Genomic DNA, 21,550 nt, shown 5'->3' with positions numbered 1-21,550 from the left:
ACACTGTAACTCATATCTGGACAAAGTTTCACCTAACAGGTATTTTCTCTGAGACACACTGCAGTCTTGATGCTTAGGAACACTAGACAGCACGTCAGCACTAGGCATGGGGCCCTATTAAACAGTGAAATCACCAGCAAAAAGCACAGTGAAAAACATGGCCCTAAGTAGACAGGGAAGGGCCACTTGTTTACAGCATGTGGACTGAGAGAATAAGAGCATCACCTCTGATCCCACAGCTGGGAATGTGCATGAAGACGACTCAGATTTTTCACTGCTCTGCACATGTTCACAGATGACCATGAAAGCACTGTGAATATTACTTTGGAGTTTACAAATGCATTTTAGTGAGCAAGCAAATTCACAAATGGAGTCCTCTAATGAGAATCAACTCTACTTGCTTTCTAAAAACTTAAAATGTACTAAAGGAATTGAGATAAATTCATAAATAGCCGTTGCACAGGGCAGGGCATAATTCATAAGAGTTCTAAATGTACTGTTAGATTTCATCATAGGATCGGGACATTATGGGCTAGAAAGAATCAGGAAGGCTTCATTTTCATATCTTTGTTAACACTTTGTTAGCGGGCATTTTCCCGCCAAATCGCGTCGTAACGCGGGGCTTTTTTGACATTTTCTCGCCAAAATTAGGCTTTCCGTAAAATATTCATATCTTTCGATCTATTTGATATTTTTCTATGAAACTTTCAGTGTTTTAGTTTAAAAAGAGGTCTCTATTTATTTACTTTGCAAAATTTTTGCCGGTTCCAACTAGAGGCGATATGACGAGTTTACTCGTTTCCCGCAAAAAATTTAACAACTAGGGTTGACTTCAACTGAAAGGAGAGATGTGGGTTCCACGAGAGTATAGGCACTGAGGTAAGAAAGTAAAGGACATGTTTAAATTTCAGCCAGTAATGCAGTATAGTTATCCCATGAACAAAATGCAGAAGTAGTGGGAAAAAACGCTAGTCAAGTAGGGCGAGGCCAGATCATGTAGACCCTAATCACCTATTCAGTTAGGATATTTTTAGTCAGAGGAAAGAAACTATTTGATAATTTTAGTCCTTTTGTTCAATTACTTAGTAAATATTGAACATCTGCTGTCACAAAGCATGTCCCAGGCACTGCGGACCTTGAAGTAATGACATTTTTTGTGTGCTTGGATGTTTTCAGTCCAGAGGAGGAGACAGGTAAGGAAACAAACATGCCTGCTAGAATACATTGGTTTTAGTTTCAGTTCAAGATAATTTAGAAAGCACAGGTACTATGAAGAGCATATAGGCAGATCCCCAGCTGTTTGGGTAGTTAAGGGAAGACTCCTTGGAGGAAGTGGCATTTAAGCTAAAACCTCATGATGAGGTGGAGTGAGGTGGGGGCAGTCTTGGGTGGCAGAGGACTTAGAGGGAACAGCCTGTGCAAAGGCCTGGAGGTGAGCAAGACATTAATTGGTATCTCACATGAAGGACCGTTTTGGTCAAACTGAGGAATTTGGACTTCGTCTTCCAGGTAATCAGGAAGCCTTTGCTAGATTTAAAATGAGGGATCAGTGAGATAGGATTTGTATTTCAGCAAGAGCTCACTTTGGCTCTAGCCTGGTGGGAGACAGAGAAGCAGAGGCACTAGTTACTAGGTTGTTGGCAACAACCAAGGTGCAAAATGGTGGTGACCCTCCAGTGAGGTAGTGGCAGTGTGGGGAACAAGAAGGGGATGGCTGTATTTGAGAGCTACTTAGGAAATCCGGCTGAAAAGGCCTGGGGATGGGTTGGATGCTGGATAGGAGAAGGGGAGAGAAGTAATCAGTAGTGATGTTCAAGGCATAACTCTGGATGGTAGTGTCCGCGGGAGGAGGAAAAGGTTTGGGGGCAGGTGGTGATGGATCTGTGGTGGACTAACATGGCCAACACTAAATATTAGGAAAATAACTCTGGTCATGATTTGGAGGCTGAAGAAAAGAATACCCTGCCATGCAGAGATTGTTAAATGGCTTTTGCAGGAGTCTGGGCTAGAGGTGGGTGCATGTATTTTTTATTATTATTAAGTTTATTGGGGTGACAGTGGTTAGTAAAGTTACATAGGTAGAGTATGTATTTTTAATGTGGAATGAACAGGTCTTGGAAATTAATGGGAAGTAGGTACTGAGGGAAAAGGCCCCCAAAGTGACTCCAAACATACAGCCTGCCTGGCTTTGTAATGTGCCCTGAGATCATTTTTCAGGATGAAAAATAGTGAAGCTACCCTGTGTTGCTACTTCTCAGATACATAGAAACTGACATTTTATTGTTAAAAAGCAGCTCTAATTTGTAAGAATTATCTTTTTCTTCCACCCTGGGAACTTGATAAAGCTAATTTCTTTTTGAGTATCTTGTATACATATTTAATTGCTTCTCATATAAAATGTTACTTCTGTGTGAGAGGAAGGGGCTGTGGGGAGAGGCCCTTCATCTTTTCCTGAGCTCCTAGCCCCATTTCTCTTTTCAGCTATGCTAATAAAATACCATAAAATAAGGAAATGTGCAGGGAAAAAAAGAAATGTTTAACATAGGTTTATTAAAGTAAAACTGAGAAATTAAAACTTTAGCCTAAAAATAAAGTCAGAACTTGGAAGGGATTGGAATGATGTTTAAGCTTTTTAAACCCAATGGAAAAAAGGGATATAAAAAGAGTATAAAACAGATGAGACAAACAAGATAGAAAATTGAGATCAACAGTGAAGATCAATCGGTTTTCTTAATGCAATAAAAATAAATGATCTGTAAAGGAAGATAAAAGGCTGAAAGCCAGCCAAGAGATAAAAGTTTAAACACATAAAAATAAAAGGTTAAAGGAAAAACTATTAGGTAAAAAGAAAAGAAAAAACGAGAATGGTAAGATGAAAGGTATAAAACTGACCTTTTTCGAAGTTTGGTGGGGGGAGGGCAATTTTTAAAAATAGTGTATATACTAAAGTGGGTTTCTTGGGACACTTTTAAAAAGCTCCAGGGGAAAGGTGTGTTGTCCCTAAAGTTTGAGAAATCTTCCGTATTGTCTCCTGTTGAGACTCCCGATGCACGTAAGTCAAGGCTCTGAGAGACGCTCTGAGAGGCTTAATCAAGTTGCCTTTGTTTTTACCTAACATTTCCCAAACCTCACCATGGAATCCTTTTCTCACATAACACCTATGAATATCTCCCAGAGTATTTTTCACAAAACACTGTAGAGCACTGTTTTAGAAGAAAATAAAAATAAAATAAAAATCTTAAAAGTTACAGAGATACACGATAAAAGAAAACAAATCAGCTGGAAGTAGCAAGCAGTGTAGGGTTAGGGCTGGCATTCCTAGGGAGTAGGCAGTCTCCCTTGGAGGCAGCTCTGTCCGGCCTCCCGCCACGGGGCAGAGAGAGCAACTTGACACCCTTACCTTCTGGTCCTCCCTCCAAAGCTGTCTTTTCAGAAAGCTTTTATCTGTGCAGACAGGGCACTGATAGAACACAGGCTGCTGAGCCAGGGAGTGGAAGCTGAGCCTCAGCAGAATTAAATCAGCCCAGCCATGGGATACTTCCCTAGCAAGTCAAGAAAAGTTTTATATACAAGTGCTGTTTTTCTTTTTCTTTTTTTTAAAAGAGAGATCAGTTTTTTCATTGTATAAATAAAATTTTAAATGTGTCCCTTCCGCCTCCAACACTTTGTTTTCATGTTTGTTTGTTTTTTTTTCCAATTAGGCTTTGTCCACATGCATGAGTTTTTATATAGTTGATAGTGGTTAGTGTTCATACAATTCTGTGTTGTGAGAGCTATTTTTTCTATGGCCATGAAAGGAAAAGAATTTTCTAGTAGTGGCTGCCTCTGCCTGTTCTGTTGCTACAACGTTCCAAGCAACATTGCTGCTACATTTTGGAAGCAGCTTTTCATCCTGCTTCCTTGAACCATACAATGTGTTCTTCCCTTTTGCAAGCCATGTGCACCCTTCCCCCCCACCCCAGTCTTATGGCCTCTGACCAGAGTGCCTTTCTGGAAAATAATAATTCCTTAGCATCATGGGACTAGCTTAGGTTGGGACAGCTTTTTTGTAAGCCTCTCATCTGCCCAGGTCATGAGAGCGGCAGCATCTGTGCTCGTGAAGGAGTGGAAGGACTTCCATGTGAACTATCAAGACCCATGGATGTCCAGACATTTCCTAGATAATCATTTGTGTTTTTGCCGAGGAAACAGGTCACAGACATTGGGTATCGTGGCCCTTCTAAAACCTTTTGTTCAACTGGACACCTCATGGAGTGACTTACACTGACCTTATTTTTGGCATTTTGAAAGCTCAGAATTCTGCTGCCTTTGATATTCCTAAATTGTAAATATAAACTTCATGCTAATTTCCCTCATTATAATAGCTTAAGTCTTTGTTTTTGGCATAATTTACTTTGGTATGTGTGACTGCAATAGTTGATATGAATGACTCAAAAAAAGTTAGAGACTTATTTATTTTATCAGATGATGTCAGATTATCACTAAAGGAGAAGCTGCTACTTATGTAAAATCAAACCCTAGCTCACAGTTGGTGCTGTACTAAGATTAAGGAGAGGACCTCAAAACACAAACTCTGTGAAACATAAAATAGCAGTTCTCTCTGTTGGGGCTCGTATTACTAGCTGTTTGTCCTATCTCTTAGTGACACCGCTTTCCAGTTCTTTGGCCATTTCTTAGTACTAGAGTCATTTTTGCCTTGCTGTATAGTTATGGCCTCAAAATCTTCATTTCAGTGTCTGTACTGTGGGTCAGAATGAGATGTGGATAGCTAATAAGTATAAATGCCTAATAAGTATAAGGGGACATGTAAAGAATATCTTCAAACTGTTAATAATAAATACTGGTAGAAAAATAACCATGTGTGCTAAATGCTTTACATATATTTCATTTAATCTCTAATAATACCTGGGAACTACCCTTCAGATGAGGATACTGAGACACAGTGGTTGATTTGTCTAATGATCAGAGACAAAATTTGGGCCCTATTAATTTCTAATAAATTATCAAGTACTATAAATATTAATTTGCTTTTACACAAAATAGCCATAAAAGATGAAGCAGATTATGAAATTACATAAATGCAATACTTTCATCTAATATGTGTTTGGAACAGTTCTTAGAGTTAAGGCCCATTTTTACTTCTGAAAATGGGCTGCTATCAAATGGGTGATTTCATTTGGTGTTGCTACCCACTGACGTTGTAAGGGAAAGGAAGTAGTTTTATAGTTTCTTCCTGTCACAGGCCATAATTCAGTTGTGGACATCAGGATGTTTTTCTTGGCTTATCTCATTCATATAAGTTTTCCTTCAACATCTGTTACATAAATTACTGAACTATTTCCTTGAAAAGTTGCCAGTTTAAGTCACAGTTAATAGTGATCAAGAGCCTGGTGCCTTTTGGAGAAAAGAATGAAATGATAGACGTTGAGAGGCAGAACTCTACCTACCATCCTGGATTCAGTATTTTGTTTTGTTTTGATCAATTCCTGTATTTTTTGAGGCATTGAAATAATTACATGTGGTTTCTAGTGTTTCCCAAAAGACTTTATGTTGGACTATAAACATTTAATGACCTTTTATATAAAATGAGGTGTTTTAGTCACTGCTGCTATAAGTTTTTATCTTTTTAATGATCAATTTACATATATATATAGTTTGCCATTTGACACTAAATTTGGAGTGTTGACTTCCTGCCTTGAATTCTACATAAACCATAAAATAATTATTTTCTGTGTTTTCTTGGGAAAAAAATTCATAAAATTTATACAGTTGGTTACATTTTAGGACAACTTTATATTTAAATGACAAACATATCATTTGTTGTGAATCTCAGAAATTTTAGATGTGACTAGTTTGGGCCCATGCAAACTGATAATAAATCAGAACCGAAAATTTTCTTCCCGTGTTTGGTGAACTCCTTTGTAAGCAAAGGACTGAGTATTTCTTTAATGCACAATTTGAAATTGTGTGGAATTGGAATGCTAGTTTTTAAGCTTGAAATATTTAGATAAAGATGTCATTTGGAATACTGATAACCTATAATGGCTATTTTTAGAGTAGAAGAGAAAGTATGTTACAAATCAGTTAATGTTAATTACTGATTAAATTCTTAGATTAAATTTTTTTCACATTACATTTCCTACTGGTGTAACTGTTCTTCTTTCTAAAATGCAGTAGATTCTTGATAGATTTTTCTGTTCAGAGTTTTGACTTTCTAAAACAGATCCAGGAGATTTGTTAAAGGAAATAAGGTATAATTTTGTTACGATGCAATTCTGACTTGCATGTGTGAGAACAAGTCACTCAGCTAAGCCAGTCACTGGCATCCACTTGGCAGTTTTATTGTGCTCCAGCTCTGGGGCTGTGGTAAGAATCGAACTTCTGTGTGAAAAACAACTAGAAGAAAGCCAGCCTCCAGTGCTGGTAGTGAACCTGGCCAAGCCTAAGACAATGATCATTCACGTACTGAAAATAGGAGCTTTGTACATATTTACAGAGGAGCACCAGGTTTGGTGGTACAAGTATTGATGACACAATCTAATCTACACGAAGTCAGTAAAAAAAATTATGAAAGTATGCTGCCATGCAACAGTTTTTTACCTGAGAAGTAAAACTGGGAGAATCTCAGTAGTGTTACCCTGTGTTTGAGGAAGTATAATATGCACAGGATACTTGAACTCTTGATTGAATTTGTTAGATTGTCACGAGTCTGTACAAACATTTTCATTTTCATAATCTTGAAGATACACAAAGGTCTTCAGCTAATCTTTCAAGAATGTTAGGGATTTATTCTTACTTTTCTTCCTGCAGAGTAGTGTTCAGTGTTTAATTTGCTTCCTGCCCCCCCCCCAAAAAAAAAAACCCTGAAAAGTAAATATTTCTATAGAAAACATTTCTATATAATTTATCTTTCTCCCTTACCTGTAGTAGCACAAATGCAGTCTAAAAACTTGAGTTAAGATAACAGAAATATTGAGCCGTATCAGTCAACAATGTTCAGTAATAGGAAAACATAAGAATGATTAAAATTCTGTAGTTCAGTTTTCCACCCCCATGACAACACTGGACTGAACTATTATTGAAATTAAAGGCCATCGATGGTGTGAATGTATCAAAGAATTTAGTAGTAGACTGAGAATGGCTTTTGGCTTAGAAAAGAATACACAATTCTTAGTTGTCTTAACAGCTTAAAACAGGAATTTTAAAAATAGTTACATCAGTTAGGAGTAGTTCTGTATTGTCTTACATGTGCAGAGGGGACAACTGAAGTGGTGTTTTTGAACATTAATACTACATTTTTTGTGGTTTCAATGTGAAATGGGCGGGCAGCTTGAGTTTAAACTTAGGCAGTTTTTCTGTCTCTACCATGTTTTTAGAATGTTTTAGGGATCGGCTGTGGTAATCTAACTTGATCTTTAGGTACCTAGAATTATTCTTGATCTTTAAAAAGGTACTGTAGGACTCCCCTCCTCCGTCAGCAAAACCTAGCAGTAAACTGCTCTTTAATATTTATTTGGTTTTAGTTTTTTTTTTTTTGACTGGTAGCTAAAGGATTGAGGTATAATATTTCAGTGTAAATTCTTGATAGTTCTTTTAAAACACAAGTTGCATGTTTCAGCATTTAGCATTTTAATGTTCCCTTTTGAAAAGTAAAGAGGAAAACAGGATGCATAATCCAGCATAGTCCTCTGTGTAAATAGGTGAAGTCATAAATAATATGCACATGAGCATCCCACATACTTACGATATAATTGAATTGAAATCGAGCATATGTTTTTTTAAGTAACACAGGGTATTCTTTTCTGAAATCTTGGTACTGCAGAAGAACGGATAAGAGCCTCAGACTTCATATATCTTCCATTTCAGTTTTTCCTTATTCAAACATATTTTCTTTCCCTAGCTTTTAAGAAGGGGTATGTTGGTTTCCTCCTTTTCAAATGGATAGTTTGGGTTTAATATTTACTAAAACCAAAGAAAATATAATTTCCATGACTGCAAATATATCTTTTTAAACATTGATTCAGCATTTCATTCTTTTAGTAGCACAGTTTGTGATGTCATCTTATATATTAATTAGTAGGCTTTTTTGTTTAAGTCAAATAATATTAATTCTCTCATCTACAGCATTGTAACATAATAGAAAGTGGGCTTTGGAATTAGAAAACCTACAAGGTTTGAACATCTATTGCCACTTGCTAATCATGGGTCCTGAGTGAGTTTCTTTAACTTCTCTAGTAAAGAATTGGTATTAAATATATTTCCCCCTCTCCTCACTTTTTTGGTAGAGGGGCTGCAGCCCGTGTTGGCCAGTATTAGGTTTGTGATCTGTGTTTCTTCTTTCCAATATTTCATTAGATTTCCTTAGGGATGGAGGGAGCACTGTAGTTTATTCCTTGTCTTAGCACTGTAGCTATTTTATAACTGAGACACTATATAATCAAATATAATACTTGCTTTAACAGCATTAATTCTTCTACTAAACCACTGCTTATGTTAAGACATTTTTTCATTGCTTTGTGTTTCATTTTCAGATCAAGAAAAGACTTTTTTTTGATGGGTAGTAAATATCCAGCCAAATGGATGAATCAGTTTTTCCATCTCCCCACACCATTTCTATACAGCCTCAGATTTTCTGCTAACAACGAAAATTACGTGTACTTTGAATTTAGGAGTACTAGAGTTCTTGGTTGTTGACCATAAATTTGATATTGTTCACGGGACTGTAATAACATATAACTTGGTTTTAAAATATGAGTATTGAATCTATAAAATGTTCAGCTTGCAAATAAGGGTAATGTGGTGAAGACCATTTCGTGATGAAAAATGACTATCACATGGTCAATTATCAAGCTTTTAGAGCAGGTATTCTTAAAACTATTTCCCTAATGTTTTGGCTGGAAAGATTAAAAAAAATTTTTTTCTGCCTTATAAGGGACTTCTTACCTCAGGAAACTTTGTTTATTGTTCCTTTTATGGGTGGTTTATTATTTTTTTAAAAGTTTTTGTAAAGATTAATACTTTACAGGGAGCATAATTTACGTACATCATAAAAGTATCATCTGAAATCTTCGTGGCATTGAGATTAAAAAGTAACTTGTAAATATAGGCTTTAATGTCAGGAGTCATTCTTCCATAATAGTTTTTAAAAATCATGTTAATTTCAACATTAGGTACTTAAATTGTTCCCTGTAGTTTTACACACTTGGTATACATATTTCAGTGTGTATGCATGTGTTTTAGTTACTAGTTTGCTGTACTTATTAGCCTGATAAAACAAAACATTGAACGTATAAATAGTACCGTGTTTCCCCGAAAATAAGATCTACCTGGACAATCAGCACTAACGCGTCTTTTGGAGCAAAAATTAATATAAAACCTGGTATTATATTTATATTACATTATTATTATGTTTATTATATTATATAAGACCCGGTCTTATAGTAAAATAAGACCGGGTCTTATATTAATTTTTGCTCCAAAAGACACATTAAAGCTGATTGTCCGGCTAGGTCTTATTTTCGGGGAAACACTGTACTTACATGGGTCTACCATGATTCTTATTTCTCTATAGTTAAAATAGAGCTAATGATGATATAGTACTTGATTTATATTTTTAATGACATTTAATAATTTTCCCTTGGTTACAATATAATATTCATGGGGGAAATTTTGGAAAAATCAGGAAAGTATAAAGAAAAAAATACGATTATTTAAAACCATTGCTTTGAACACTGTCCCTGTCTTTTGCTGCCTGTTTTTCTGTTTCTGACCTTCTGTGTCTGTAAGTGTGAATGTAAGTGTGCATGCATATGGCAAATACAAGTTTAAAGTTCTAAAGAAAATACTGCTAAATATTTTCCTGATCTTGGAATGAATGAGGTCTTTATAATAAGTTTAAAACAAAAAAGAAACCATATTAAAGATATAGACCCATTTAACTATTTTTTATGTAAAATTAAAAAGGCAAGCTGGGAAAAATACTTCTTACTACATCCGTCTGTTTCAATTTCCTTACTCCTTTGTTGACAGTTAGGACTGGATTATACCTATACTTCACCTTTTCTCTTGCTTTTGTTTTAGCAAAGCATATTATTCTTGACCTTTTGACAGGAAAAAAATGTCGGCAAGGACTAGTAAAGTTTTCTCTTGTCAATCATTTTACTGATTATTTTGAATGCAGATTAGAAGCATTGACCATCTATAAGTAAAAACCCCATTTTAGCTTTTACTTTCAACCAATTTTGCCTCTAAAACCTGGACCCAAACTGTTACCAAGTAAAATAACTTGATATTTTATCATTAGTGAGTGGTGAAATAAGCCAGAAATGGGAACTAAACAGGAAGGCCAAAATGAACATTAATAATTTACAAATTGAATAATCAACCTTTGACTAATTGCACAGTGTCTGTATCCACACACACATAGCAGCGTGCGTGCAGCACTTGAGCCTGGGAACCTAGGTGTGGGCATTAAAGGTCCAGTGTGTGAGTGGTGCTGGGTGTCCAGAGTTAAGAACTCTCACCAGGGACTTCATTGTGCCTTTCACAAATGGAAAGTGTAAAAGCACTATGGAAGCAGTGAGCAGTTTTACAAACATAAACAACAGTGATTTTAATTGTGGATTTTATCCTTGTAAAAAGCAGTCATTCAATATTGCTTTAAGGTAAAATCTTCAGAACATGAGCAGCTTCTTACATTCTTCACTGTGGTCATTCCTGGTAATTTTCTCTAATTTTGTTTGCAGGAATGACCCTAGACCTTTGTCTGAATTTTGTTTTAAAAAACTGATGAGAGAGCCCCCTCTAGTGTCTGAAATATCCATTCTTAAAACGTTTGTGTCAATCATGGGAAGTTTTCAGAATTAAAGAAGCTGTTTTTTTCCTTTCACATCTGGATATAATTTTTTTAACTTTTCTTTTTTGGGGGCAAAGAGGGTCCCCCCCCTTTTTTTAAAAAAAGGTCACCGGAATTGTGGATAGGGTATGGATTGAGGGCAGTAGAAAACATGGGAAAGGAAGGAGCAAAATGCCATGTCTACCTTCTTAGAAATAGTTATTTTTGAATGACCTGGAATAAGGCCAAACTATACAGTGTTGTTTTGTTTCAGTTTACGTTTGTTTCTGAATTAAGTGCAGATTAAAAATACTTTGTTTAGAATTCTTTATGCCATCAGATTTCATCTTAAGAGAGTTCTTTTCCAGTTTTTGAAAGCAACAGTTCCATTGGAAAATGGCTTTAAAATGTATCCTGATTCTCTTCACGGAAATTTTCTGATTTTTTTTTTTTTTCATCATTGCCATGTTTTTCTGTGGATATACTTTATAACTATATTGTGGGTCAGTTCTAATGGCAAGTCGTCATTTTACATAATTCCCATTGTTTTTCAAACCAAGGAAATAAGATTCTTAAATTATTGGCGCTCTGCCACCTCTCCATCTAAACACACAGTACTCACACACAGGCCTTCAGCTAAGAATTTTGTGAAGGGTTATGGAAACAGGACCTTCCTCATTTGACCCATGGGCTTTTTTAGCTTGAACAAGGCAAGTAGTGTTCTGAAAGCTACAGCATTTATGAAGGTTCTAGTGAAAATATTTCACACACATGGACTAAGAGATTCTTTTCTCTTGTTCTTCAACAAATTAAACAATGCAAACAGATTTCAAGTGTATTCTTGGGAATGAAATGCTTGGGTGAATTATAATCCTAATTGCTATTGTGCGTTCCCACAGCTGCATTTTGACACTTTCAACTGCCTAAGCCATGCATACTTCAGCCACTAGGACAAACAAAAGCATTCTGAAATCTATCATTTTGTGTCACCTTAAATTGCAAATCTGTCATTGGCTACCTTGATTTTATTTTGGTTCCATTGTTGACAAAATTAGGGGGGAAATGGGATTATTCCTTTTATTTTATACATAAAATTGTTGTCAATAGAATCTTAGTGGATTTTTATGTATATTCATTCATTAATAGTCTTAAATTTTAAAGGAGGCAGTGGTGATTATGTATTAATTTTAATCCCAGGGAAATAATTTGTATTTATTTGATCAAACCAGTAGATATTTTAGGAGACAGCTTTCTCCAAGATTTGAAAGAAAGTAATAGGATTTTGCTTTCCTTCCTTAGTAGTAGAACTTCCTTAGTATTCTGAATGTAAATCTAGAAGCCAGATTTATTCTGCGATTTGGCAAGTCATGTTTATATGTATAATGGTTCCTTTAAAATTTGACTTAAAACTGTTTATAACTAGTCTGTTCCTTAAAGGTAAAGAAACTGAAGTGTTTGTAATAAATTTGAAATTTATTTTTCTTTATATTTGAGGAAAAGATTTGAGTGTCAGTTTTAACCAAACCTTTCTCATTTAAAAAATAGAATTTTTTTGATGGCTGTAAAACCATACAACAAAAGTTGGGTATATTTAAGTAATAGTTATTGAATTCTGATTTTTCACTATTTCTAAGACTTCATTTTAAGAGGGAGATTTGAATTACCATATTCACCAGCATCTATTTAACAAGTTGGTAAACAACTGGAGCTTTAGATGTCACATTAATACTACCATAGCGTGTTACATTTTCCCAGTATTTCTTTATTCCTCAGAATGTCTTTGGATTCTTAAATCCATATAAGCATGAGAAATGCTGTTTTAATAATCTAGTTTGCCATCTCATGTTTTAAGCCACTCTTTTCAACGTTAATTCTTTCTTATAAAAATATTATTTAATATTTTAAGATTCTCTTAATAGGTGATGATGATGATGATGATGATAATTGCTAACATATATGTGTGAGCACTCCCTATATGTCACACAGTGTGCTAATAATTGAGTACCATTTGATATGACCCATTTGAACTGGTATTCTTCGTATTTATTCCCATTTTGCATCTAAGGAAACTGAGTTTAAAAGAATTAAAATAGTTTTGGCAAGTCACAAAGTAAGTGATTGGAGTCAGATCTTTCTGACTCCTAGAACCCATGTCCTTTACCACTGCTGAAGGCTTTGGAGTGAAAGTTAAATGCATTGTCATACAATCTGATGGAATATTATGTAGCCATTAAAAGTAAGGGTTACAGTGATTATATAGTAACATTGAAAATGTATATGATTGTAACACATGTACATGATGTATATGATTAAACAAATGAAAAAGACTAGGGGATTACAGTTAAATGTTCACAGTGGCTCTAAACATTTGAGTGTTATCTTTTATTTGTCATTGCTTTTCGTAAATACAATATAAATAGTGTTTAGCTGTCATATAATTTTGCCAGTTAATTTACAGAATTTCTGTAAGCTGAAAACTTATGACTACATATAAACCAGGTCTGTACAGGAAACTGATAATTTAGTTTATAATAAACTCTGGCAGGCCCAACTTTCTTTTTAATGTGACCCAAAACCATTTTTTACTGGAGTTATGCCAGGTCTAATATAATCTTTTATCTGTGTTGAAGGCTAATGGAATAGTAAAACCTTAAAGATAACTTAAATGTGTTGTATAGTGTCCTCAGGGTAGCTTGTGCACAAAAGATTATTTCTTTCCCACCCTGTTGAGGTATCTCATTAGGATACCCAGTAGTGTCATTATTAAGTTTTCATGTGTTTCTCAGTTTTGATGCTAATCTCTGTGCGTGTGTGCGTGCATTTTTTTTCTTTGCAGCACCAATGTGGTTATGAATTATTCAGAGATCGAGTCTAAGGTTCGAGAAGCAACGAATGACGATCCTTGGGGACCTTCTGGGCAACTCATGGGAGAGATTGCCAAGTAAGTGATAATTTGACTCAGCAGTGCAGAAAGAATCCAACCATCTTTACACAGAAATGTGAAATTTGCTTTCAGTTTTAAACCATTTAGCTGCCAGATAAAAATTTTGCATAATCATTCAGATATTAATGGAGGAAGTTTTACACAGGGTCCCTTCCCCTTAGAAATTAGCCTAGAAAAGTAAAACAAAATTTTTCTTTTTCAATGAACTTTAGAGACTTACTGTAGCTTACCGTGTAAATTTTTGATAAATGTGTATAAAATAACTTGAAATAAATTTATGAAAAATTTTCCCTGGTGAACATCTGGACCACTACGCCAGTGAATGAAGGGCTTGTAAAATATGATATTAATTAGTGGGGCTCATGAATGTGCTAGACATTATACAAAATATAGGAAAAGCATTTTTTAAGGAAGCATATCATTAAATTTTTTGAATTAAGCTTATTAATTTTTTTAAGCTCTTTAGAAAACACATTAACTTAGAACAAGCCTGCCATCTACTGTCAAAATTAACATACTGCAAACTCTTAAGAGAAATTACTCTCTTTTCAGGGCTACATTTATGTATGAACAATTTCCAGAACTTATGAACATGCTTTGGTCACGAATGTTAAAAGACAACAAAAAAAATTGGAGAAGAGTTTATAAGGTATGGGCATTAGTCTGTTTTTATGTAACATGTTGAAAAGAACTGGAAATTTTAAGGTGTACATTCATAAGTGATTATGAAGGATGTTAAATCCTACAATAGAATATCCTAAAACAGGTAAAAGAAGTAGATTTGCTATTTATATTCTGTTTTCTAGTCAGCATAAATAACTATTCTTAATGTAAAATGTTTAAAATTAGTATTAATACTTTTAAATGTTTAATATTTTTATTTGTTAAAATTTTCCAACTAAAAACATTTGTGTATATCAAAGGTAATAAATCTCTAGTGGTATGCATATTTACTATATGAGCAATTAAGATAAAAACGATAATATATGGTTTGTCATCTCTATAAAAATTTACCTAATGTATAACAGTGTTATTACAAAAATTAAAGAAAAGAACACATTGAAATTCTAATGTTTTAAGTTTGCAAATATGTATTCCTTTCATTTAGTTCTGATGTCCTCACATAATGTAGAAATCTAAAACAAGATAGTCATCTGTTCTTCCATTCCCACCGTATTTTCTTGCTACTCGGAATAAGTTTTTCTGTGCTTTCCAAATGGTATATAATATTATGTTTGAAAACAACATTTCTAGCTTTCAGGACTGAAAATCAGTGCTTTATTTAGTTGCATGTTTTTGGTGTTAGTTGTTTCTGAAAACATTCACTGTCACTTCCTCAGCTTGTACAGTAGCTGTGATGAAATAGTTGAAATTTCTATAAGTTAAATTATTTTTAATTAGAGTTAAAAAAAATCCTTGGGTAAACTACTTTTTTAAAGAATGAATCTTGGTAGGATGAAGATTTTTGCCCTTCAATTTCACCAACTTAATTTTCATAGATCTAATCATTCTGATGTGAGGTTTGTTTCAAGCAAAATTAAATTCAAAATACATAATTCACTATTTTTTAGTGTATTCAGAATCGTGCGGCAGTCACCACTATCTAATACCAGAACATTTTCATTACTCCAAGAAGAAACCTCATAAACAATATTTTCTCTTTATTTGTTGTCAGTGTTTGAAACAACCACATCATTAACCCCCCAAATTAAATTTTACCTGTGGAAAATGCTGTGGAATCATATAATTACTAAATAATTGTCCTCTTTAAACTGATGTTCTAACAATTCATAGTTCTATAATGCCTAAATAGAAAGTAAAAACTTTGAGTCAGCTTTCTAAAAGCTTAGTGTTCATTTATATCATACATTCAAATATTTCTTAACAGCAGATTTGTAGTTTTAATCTTCTGCTACATGGACAGTTTGTTTACTGTGCTTGGTGTAAGAGGAACTTCAAATTGATAATGTGAGTTTTAGGCTGCGTATAGTCTAATAGAAGGTAAAGAAGCTTTCCCTCCCACACACACGAAGATTATTCATTTGCTAATATTGCAGTTATTTTTCTTTAACTATTTACCAAAGCTCTACTAGTATTTATTTCCTTAAATCATTTGGTGCTTTGTATTTTTACAGTCTTTGCTGCTCCTAGCTTACCTCATAAGGAATGGATCAGAGCGTGTTGTTACAAGTGCCAGAGAACACATTTATGATTTGCGATCCCTGGAAAATTACCACTTTGTAGGTGAGCAATAGAAAAACCCTTATAAGCAAATTAAAACAGTAGTTGGAGTTGTCAGTCACCTGAACCAGCTTAGAAGCTTCTCCTCTCTAATTAGAATGTGACTGTTGCTGGTTGTGTGACGAGTGCAGAATCCAAGACGTGGGGCCCTAGAGTATTAATTAGTGAAGACAAGAACTCGCAGAAAAGACTGGCTAATAACAACAGAACCAACACAACATGAGTGTTCGGGTTTATATTAAAATATGCACTGGAGACTGGTCCCCTGTGGTGTCCATAAAGGAATAGCTTTAATCATATGGGAAGAAAAGGTTAGAGCTCCAAAACACACACATCTGTTTGAAGCTGGGTTTTTTTTCCTCCCACCAAATAATATTTACTGTGCAAAGGCAGCAAGGCCAGAGTGTGTTTTGAATGTGAAAGAGGATACAGAATGAACCACATTTCATTTTGTAGCATACCCCAGTTGAAAGCACTTTAAAAATTCAGTTTTTCAGCTACACTAAATCCTGGTAATTAGTGTTTCCAAACTTGAATTTGGGGAAACCAAGGCATTTGGGTGCTTTCCAGTCATTAAAATTGTTCAAGTCAGTTTTATTTTGGGAAAATACCGAAAATGAAAATAACCTATGTGGCTATAAGTCCATTTCATATGGTCATCATTAGTAATCCTTTTTAGTGGGTCTTTAATTGAGCTTCCACAGCACCATTATCTGTGGTCCTTTTTACTTCACCTTTACAGGCCCTTATAAGCCAAAATTGCATCTCAAAACTTAGAATTTGCTGATGAGGAAATGGCAAAATTTATCGGCACAATTTGCCTCTTTTTATTAATTTTAAAATATTGAAGTTGGTTTCTTATGTTGAAATTTTCATGCCTTTTTTGTGTATGTGTTAAAGGGTTTGACACACATTAACTGAATTCTTAAAGTTTTGTTTCTCTCTTACCATCCTCACAGATGAGCATGGCAAGGATCAAGGTATAAATATTCGCCAGAAGGTGAAAGAACTGGTTGAATTTGCCCAGGATGACGACAGGCTTCGTGAAGAGCGAAAGAAAGCCAAGAAGAACAAAGACAAATATGTTGGGGTTTCCTCAGACAGTGTTGGAGGATTCAGATACAGTGAGTATCAGACACAAACTGGCACCTAAGCATCCATTAGCTTCTTAGGTGTATGTTAAGAATCATTGACATACGAAAGACCACAATGCTAGTTTTTTCAGGAATACAGAGAATACTAACATACATGTATGTAATGCTCTTTTCAGCTGCTATTACATGGATCTTAGGCATCTTTCTATTTTTCACTTTGGTGGGTTCAAGAATATGATTTTAACCACTAACTGTTAATTAAATGACTATAAACTTTGATTTGATATACAGAGGATAAAACAGATATATGCCCTCCCCTCTTGGGGTTACCATTCTAGTAAAGAAAAAGGGATTTCTCTAACTCACCATTTAGAGCATAAAAATACGAAGTTTGATCAAGAGATTGATGTTTCTAATTTGAAACCAATTTAGCTGTTTTTGGCCACAGATAGATAAGCTTCCTATAAGTTCATCCAGCCCCAGTCTCTTCCCTTAATTAAGCAGTGTATTAATTTGACGTAGAAAAAGGTGACTGACAATACCATCAGTTTTTCATCTAGCCCTATCTCTTTATTGTTCCTAACACATTTAAGAGCAGCTAGAACATTCATCGCCTGTGTTTATTTTTAATGTAATAATATAGTTTGCCTAAAATAGATCACTAGGTGCTTGAAACGGATACAGAAAATAACTCTCTTTCTTCACACGTCTCTTTGAACTGGTATCTTCTGGAGCTCTGACCATCTCCTGGTCATCATTTTTTTGTATACACAGACGGGCCAGTGCTGTGTACACTTAGTGGCTGCGTATCAGGGCTCTCTAGCTCCCCCACCCATGTCTGAGTTTGTTTATATTTGGATTATACTGAGAACTCATAACTCACAGGAACTGTAAAATTTCTTGTCTTGTGATTACCTATAAAATAATATCTTCACTCCTTTGCTCCTCTGCTTTCTTGCCCTCAAAGAAAAAATAATGCACTGAATTAGCTGTTAAAGGATGTTTCTAACAGCAGAAAAATCCCTTTTTTTTATGTCTAAGCATCACATAAAAGTCAATTCTTAAATTGGGCAAAAATGTTTCTCTTAAATCATGTAAATATGTTTTGGAGTTTTATTTGTTTAGGGGAATAAGAAGTTTTTGGATTACTTGCCCAGGTAGTTATTTTAGTCTTCAACTTTTTCAGAATAGCTATGGCAATTTGATGTTTTTCGTGTAGAAATTGCTATTTGCAACTTACTATTTCATTCTACTTGCTTGTAACCATCTTTTTACCAGCACAGTAGATAATTAGATAAAGTTAGAAAATTGAATAAGTTTTCAGAATCAGTCATAGTGAAATACTGTGTTTCCCCGAAAATAAGACCTAGCCAGACCATTAGCTCTAATACATCTTTTGGAGCAAAAATTAATATAAGACCTGGTATTATATCATATTGTATTATTAAAATAAGATCAGGTTTTATATTAATTTTTGCTCCAAAAGACACATTAGAGCTGATGGTCCGGCTAGGTCTTATTTTCGGGGAAACACGGTAATTACAGCATCTGCATTAGAAACAGAGTTCAATGTCCTGTGTATTTGCATCACATTCTTTTATAAATTATGTATAATTTTATATATATGATTCAGAGACATATCTAATCAACTTTAACTATGTTTATTTTCATTTTGACATTAGATAATGTCCTGCCAACATCCATTATCTTTGGCACGCATTTAGTATGATATCTACCATGCTAATCAATTTAGTTTTCAGCTATTCTTATTGTTCTGGTAAAATTTTTTTTTCAAAGTCTAGTTCATCACGTTATTGAAATGTATATACACATTGGAAAATCACCTATTTTTATAAAACCATCCTGGTTTAAGTTTTGTCTAAAAAATTCACTTTGTCATGTTCTCTTCACGTTGGTAGTCACTTTCAGATTTAGTAGACACATTGTAAAATCCTCAAGCTCTTACAGAAAATTCTGACTTTGTAGTTTTAGCAGGCCATTCACCAAAGGGCATACATATATGCCATCAGAACTTGTTAACCAAAGTTCAAAACAAAAGCTCTGGTAACCACTTTTGGAGCTTCTCATTGCCGTTGCAGAGAAAAAAGAGAAAAGGGATTTTCTCTCCAACCTGCCTTAATTTTCAGTGTTTTCTTCTTAACCTCATGGAATTTCTCTGTACCTTCCCCCTTTTCCTCTTGAGTTGGGACATGGACACGGAAATGGAAAGGTTCCCTTTAATGCCTTGTCATTTCTTTCTCTCCTTTGGACCCCAAGGTTAAGGACTAAAACAAATCTTGACATTTTGGGTTTTTTGTTCACTGCCATGATCTATTCCCTTCATTCTCAAATTCACACTGAGGCTCCCTGGGTTTTGCCAGTCTTGGCATGTTTGATCTTGGTGTTTGAATAGATCTTTACTGTTCTGAACTGCGAAAGCATATTTCATGATAACAGTCTGTATCCTTTAATAGTTCAAATATTCTTTTCTTTTATAGTAATTAAAAGATGCTTTCTCATGCATCAAATCCAGTGAGTTAGTTTTCTAGTTTGATACTAAAGAATGACATTTATGAGTCTTTACAGCATATTGGGACATACAGCATTCAGAACGGTGTTTCCTATAGTTTGTTTTTTAAGAGACTTTGCTGTCCATTACTTTTCTAACAATTGAAAAACCATTAAGAGACAGGAATGAAATATAATGCATTAAGTGACTTTTGTAAAAACAAAAAGATTTCCATTTCTCCTTTGCTTATATAGCCTGTGTTGGTTTTTCTGTTTACCTCTACTCCTTTCAACAGCCTTTAAGAACTTCCCGATATGCTATGCTATGCATTAAAATTGTGTAAGTTTTTGTAAACAAAAGCTTTTGAATCTGCATTCCTGCCACTTAATGACTGGCACTACACGCTGTGCCTTGCTGTAATTGTGTTGATTCAGCACTGTGGGAGCTTTCTGTTTTCCTTTGAAAACTATTTTATTATGAGGAAGAGCTTCAGAAATAGGAACTGTAGATACCTATTGGATTTAATGTCCTGAGAGTTGCTTCTTTTTTTAATGCTTTTATATAGGTGAAAGATACGATCCTGAGCCCAAATCAAAATGGGATGAGGAGTGGGATAAAAACAAAAGTGCTTTTCCATTCAGTGATAAATTAGGTGAACTGAGTGATAAAATTGGAAGCACAATTGATGACACCATCAGCAAGTTCCGGAGGAAAGATAGAGAAGACTCTCCAGAAAGATGCAGGTATTAACACTTTGTGTTCTGGGTCTCTTGGAGAGGGTGCCAAATTTATGCAGCTGATTTTTGTTGTTGTTGTTTTGTTTGTTTTGGGAGTTATTACCTAAAGTTGAGCTGTTTTTCTCTCTATTTTATTTTTTAGAACAGTTTTATGTTCACAGAAAAATTGTGCATAAAGAGTTGCCATATTAACACACACACACACATAGTTTTTCCTGTTATTAACATCTTGTATGACTCTGGTTCATTTATTAACAATTGATAACCAATATTGATATGCTATTATTAACTAAAGTCTGTTGTTTGCATTAGGGTTCACTGTGTTGTACAGTTGATAAACGCTTAATACCCACCATTATAGAACATACAGAATAGTTATACAGTGGCCCTGCTAATCTTCTCACTATTGTTCAAGTTTTAGTATATTTGCTGCTGATTTGAGCGCTGTGAGGCTGTTTTTAAGATGCTAGCTAAAACATTATTTGAAATTAGTACTGACATGCTTTCAATGTTGTCTGTCCATTTATTTCTAAAGTTGATCACATGTCCTATATGTTTTTATTCAGGCTATTTATTGGAATTATTTTTTTCGCAATAAGAACTTTCAAAGCTCATTGTGCATTTCAGCATCAGATTATCCAGAGATCTAAGGTATTGCTGACGGATAATGAAGTTTATTATATTAAATTTAAACAAGAGTTAAAGCGTTTAAAATTTAACTCCTCCTGTGATATTCCATTAGATTCTGTGCCAGTATATACTAGGAAGAAAATCCAAATAGATTTTTGAACTAAAATGTTTTTGAGCATAGACCTCTAGTTTCATAAACTACATTCTCTAATGGTAAGGCATTTTTATTTAGTTTTATGTAGAACAATACTTGGAATAGCATTTATTTTTGTTTTTTTTCCTGCCAGTATAGCTATAAACTAGTTTTCCTGCAGGTTAAAAGGGCAGTGTATGTAGCACTTAATTTGAAAAGCAAGTTTTGCGAGATCTTTGTTATCTGTGCCCCACAGTATCTCTATTAGACAGGCTAGAGCAAGGATTTTATCTTTATTGTTTAAAAGTAAAACCTGGGGCCCATTCAGGCTATGTGGAACTTGCCTTAGAGTAACATAGTTAGTGACAGAATTGAGTCAAGTGAGTTCTTGTAACTAAGTACTATCTCTTAAACAAAAAACTACAACA

General features: G+C 34.6%; 1 protein-coding gene across 2 annotated transcripts in view; it reads left to right on the top strand.

The window, feature by feature from the left end:
* CLINT1 (clathrin interactor 1) overlaps nucleotides 1-21,550 on the top strand; it is a 57,315-nt gene that overhangs the window by 15,813 nt on the left and 19,952 nt on the right. For both annotated transcript variants that reach the window (XM_019740454.3, XM_019740446.3), the window contains exons 2-6: nucleotides 13,671-13,775; nucleotides 14,331-14,427; nucleotides 15,914-16,022; nucleotides 16,979-17,143; nucleotides 20,188-20,365. In XM_019740454.3, coding sequence (XP_019596013.1) covers nucleotides 13,671-13,775; nucleotides 14,331-14,427; nucleotides 15,914-16,022; nucleotides 16,979-17,143; nucleotides 20,188-20,365 — 654 coding nt within the window. The remainder of the gene's footprint in view (nucleotides 1-13,670; nucleotides 13,776-14,330; nucleotides 14,428-15,913; nucleotides 16,023-16,978; nucleotides 17,144-20,187; nucleotides 20,366-21,550) is intronic.

This window comes from Rhinolophus sinicus, chromosome 5 (assembly GCF_057876585.1).
Source record: "Rhinolophus sinicus isolate RSI-liver-muscle chromosome 5, RSI-T2T, whole genome shotgun sequence".
In the NCBI taxonomy this organism is placed as follows: Eukaryota; Metazoa; Chordata; class Mammalia; order Chiroptera; family Rhinolophidae; genus Rhinolophus; species Rhinolophus sinicus.
This window is presented reverse-complemented; position numbering and strand designations above follow the sequence as displayed.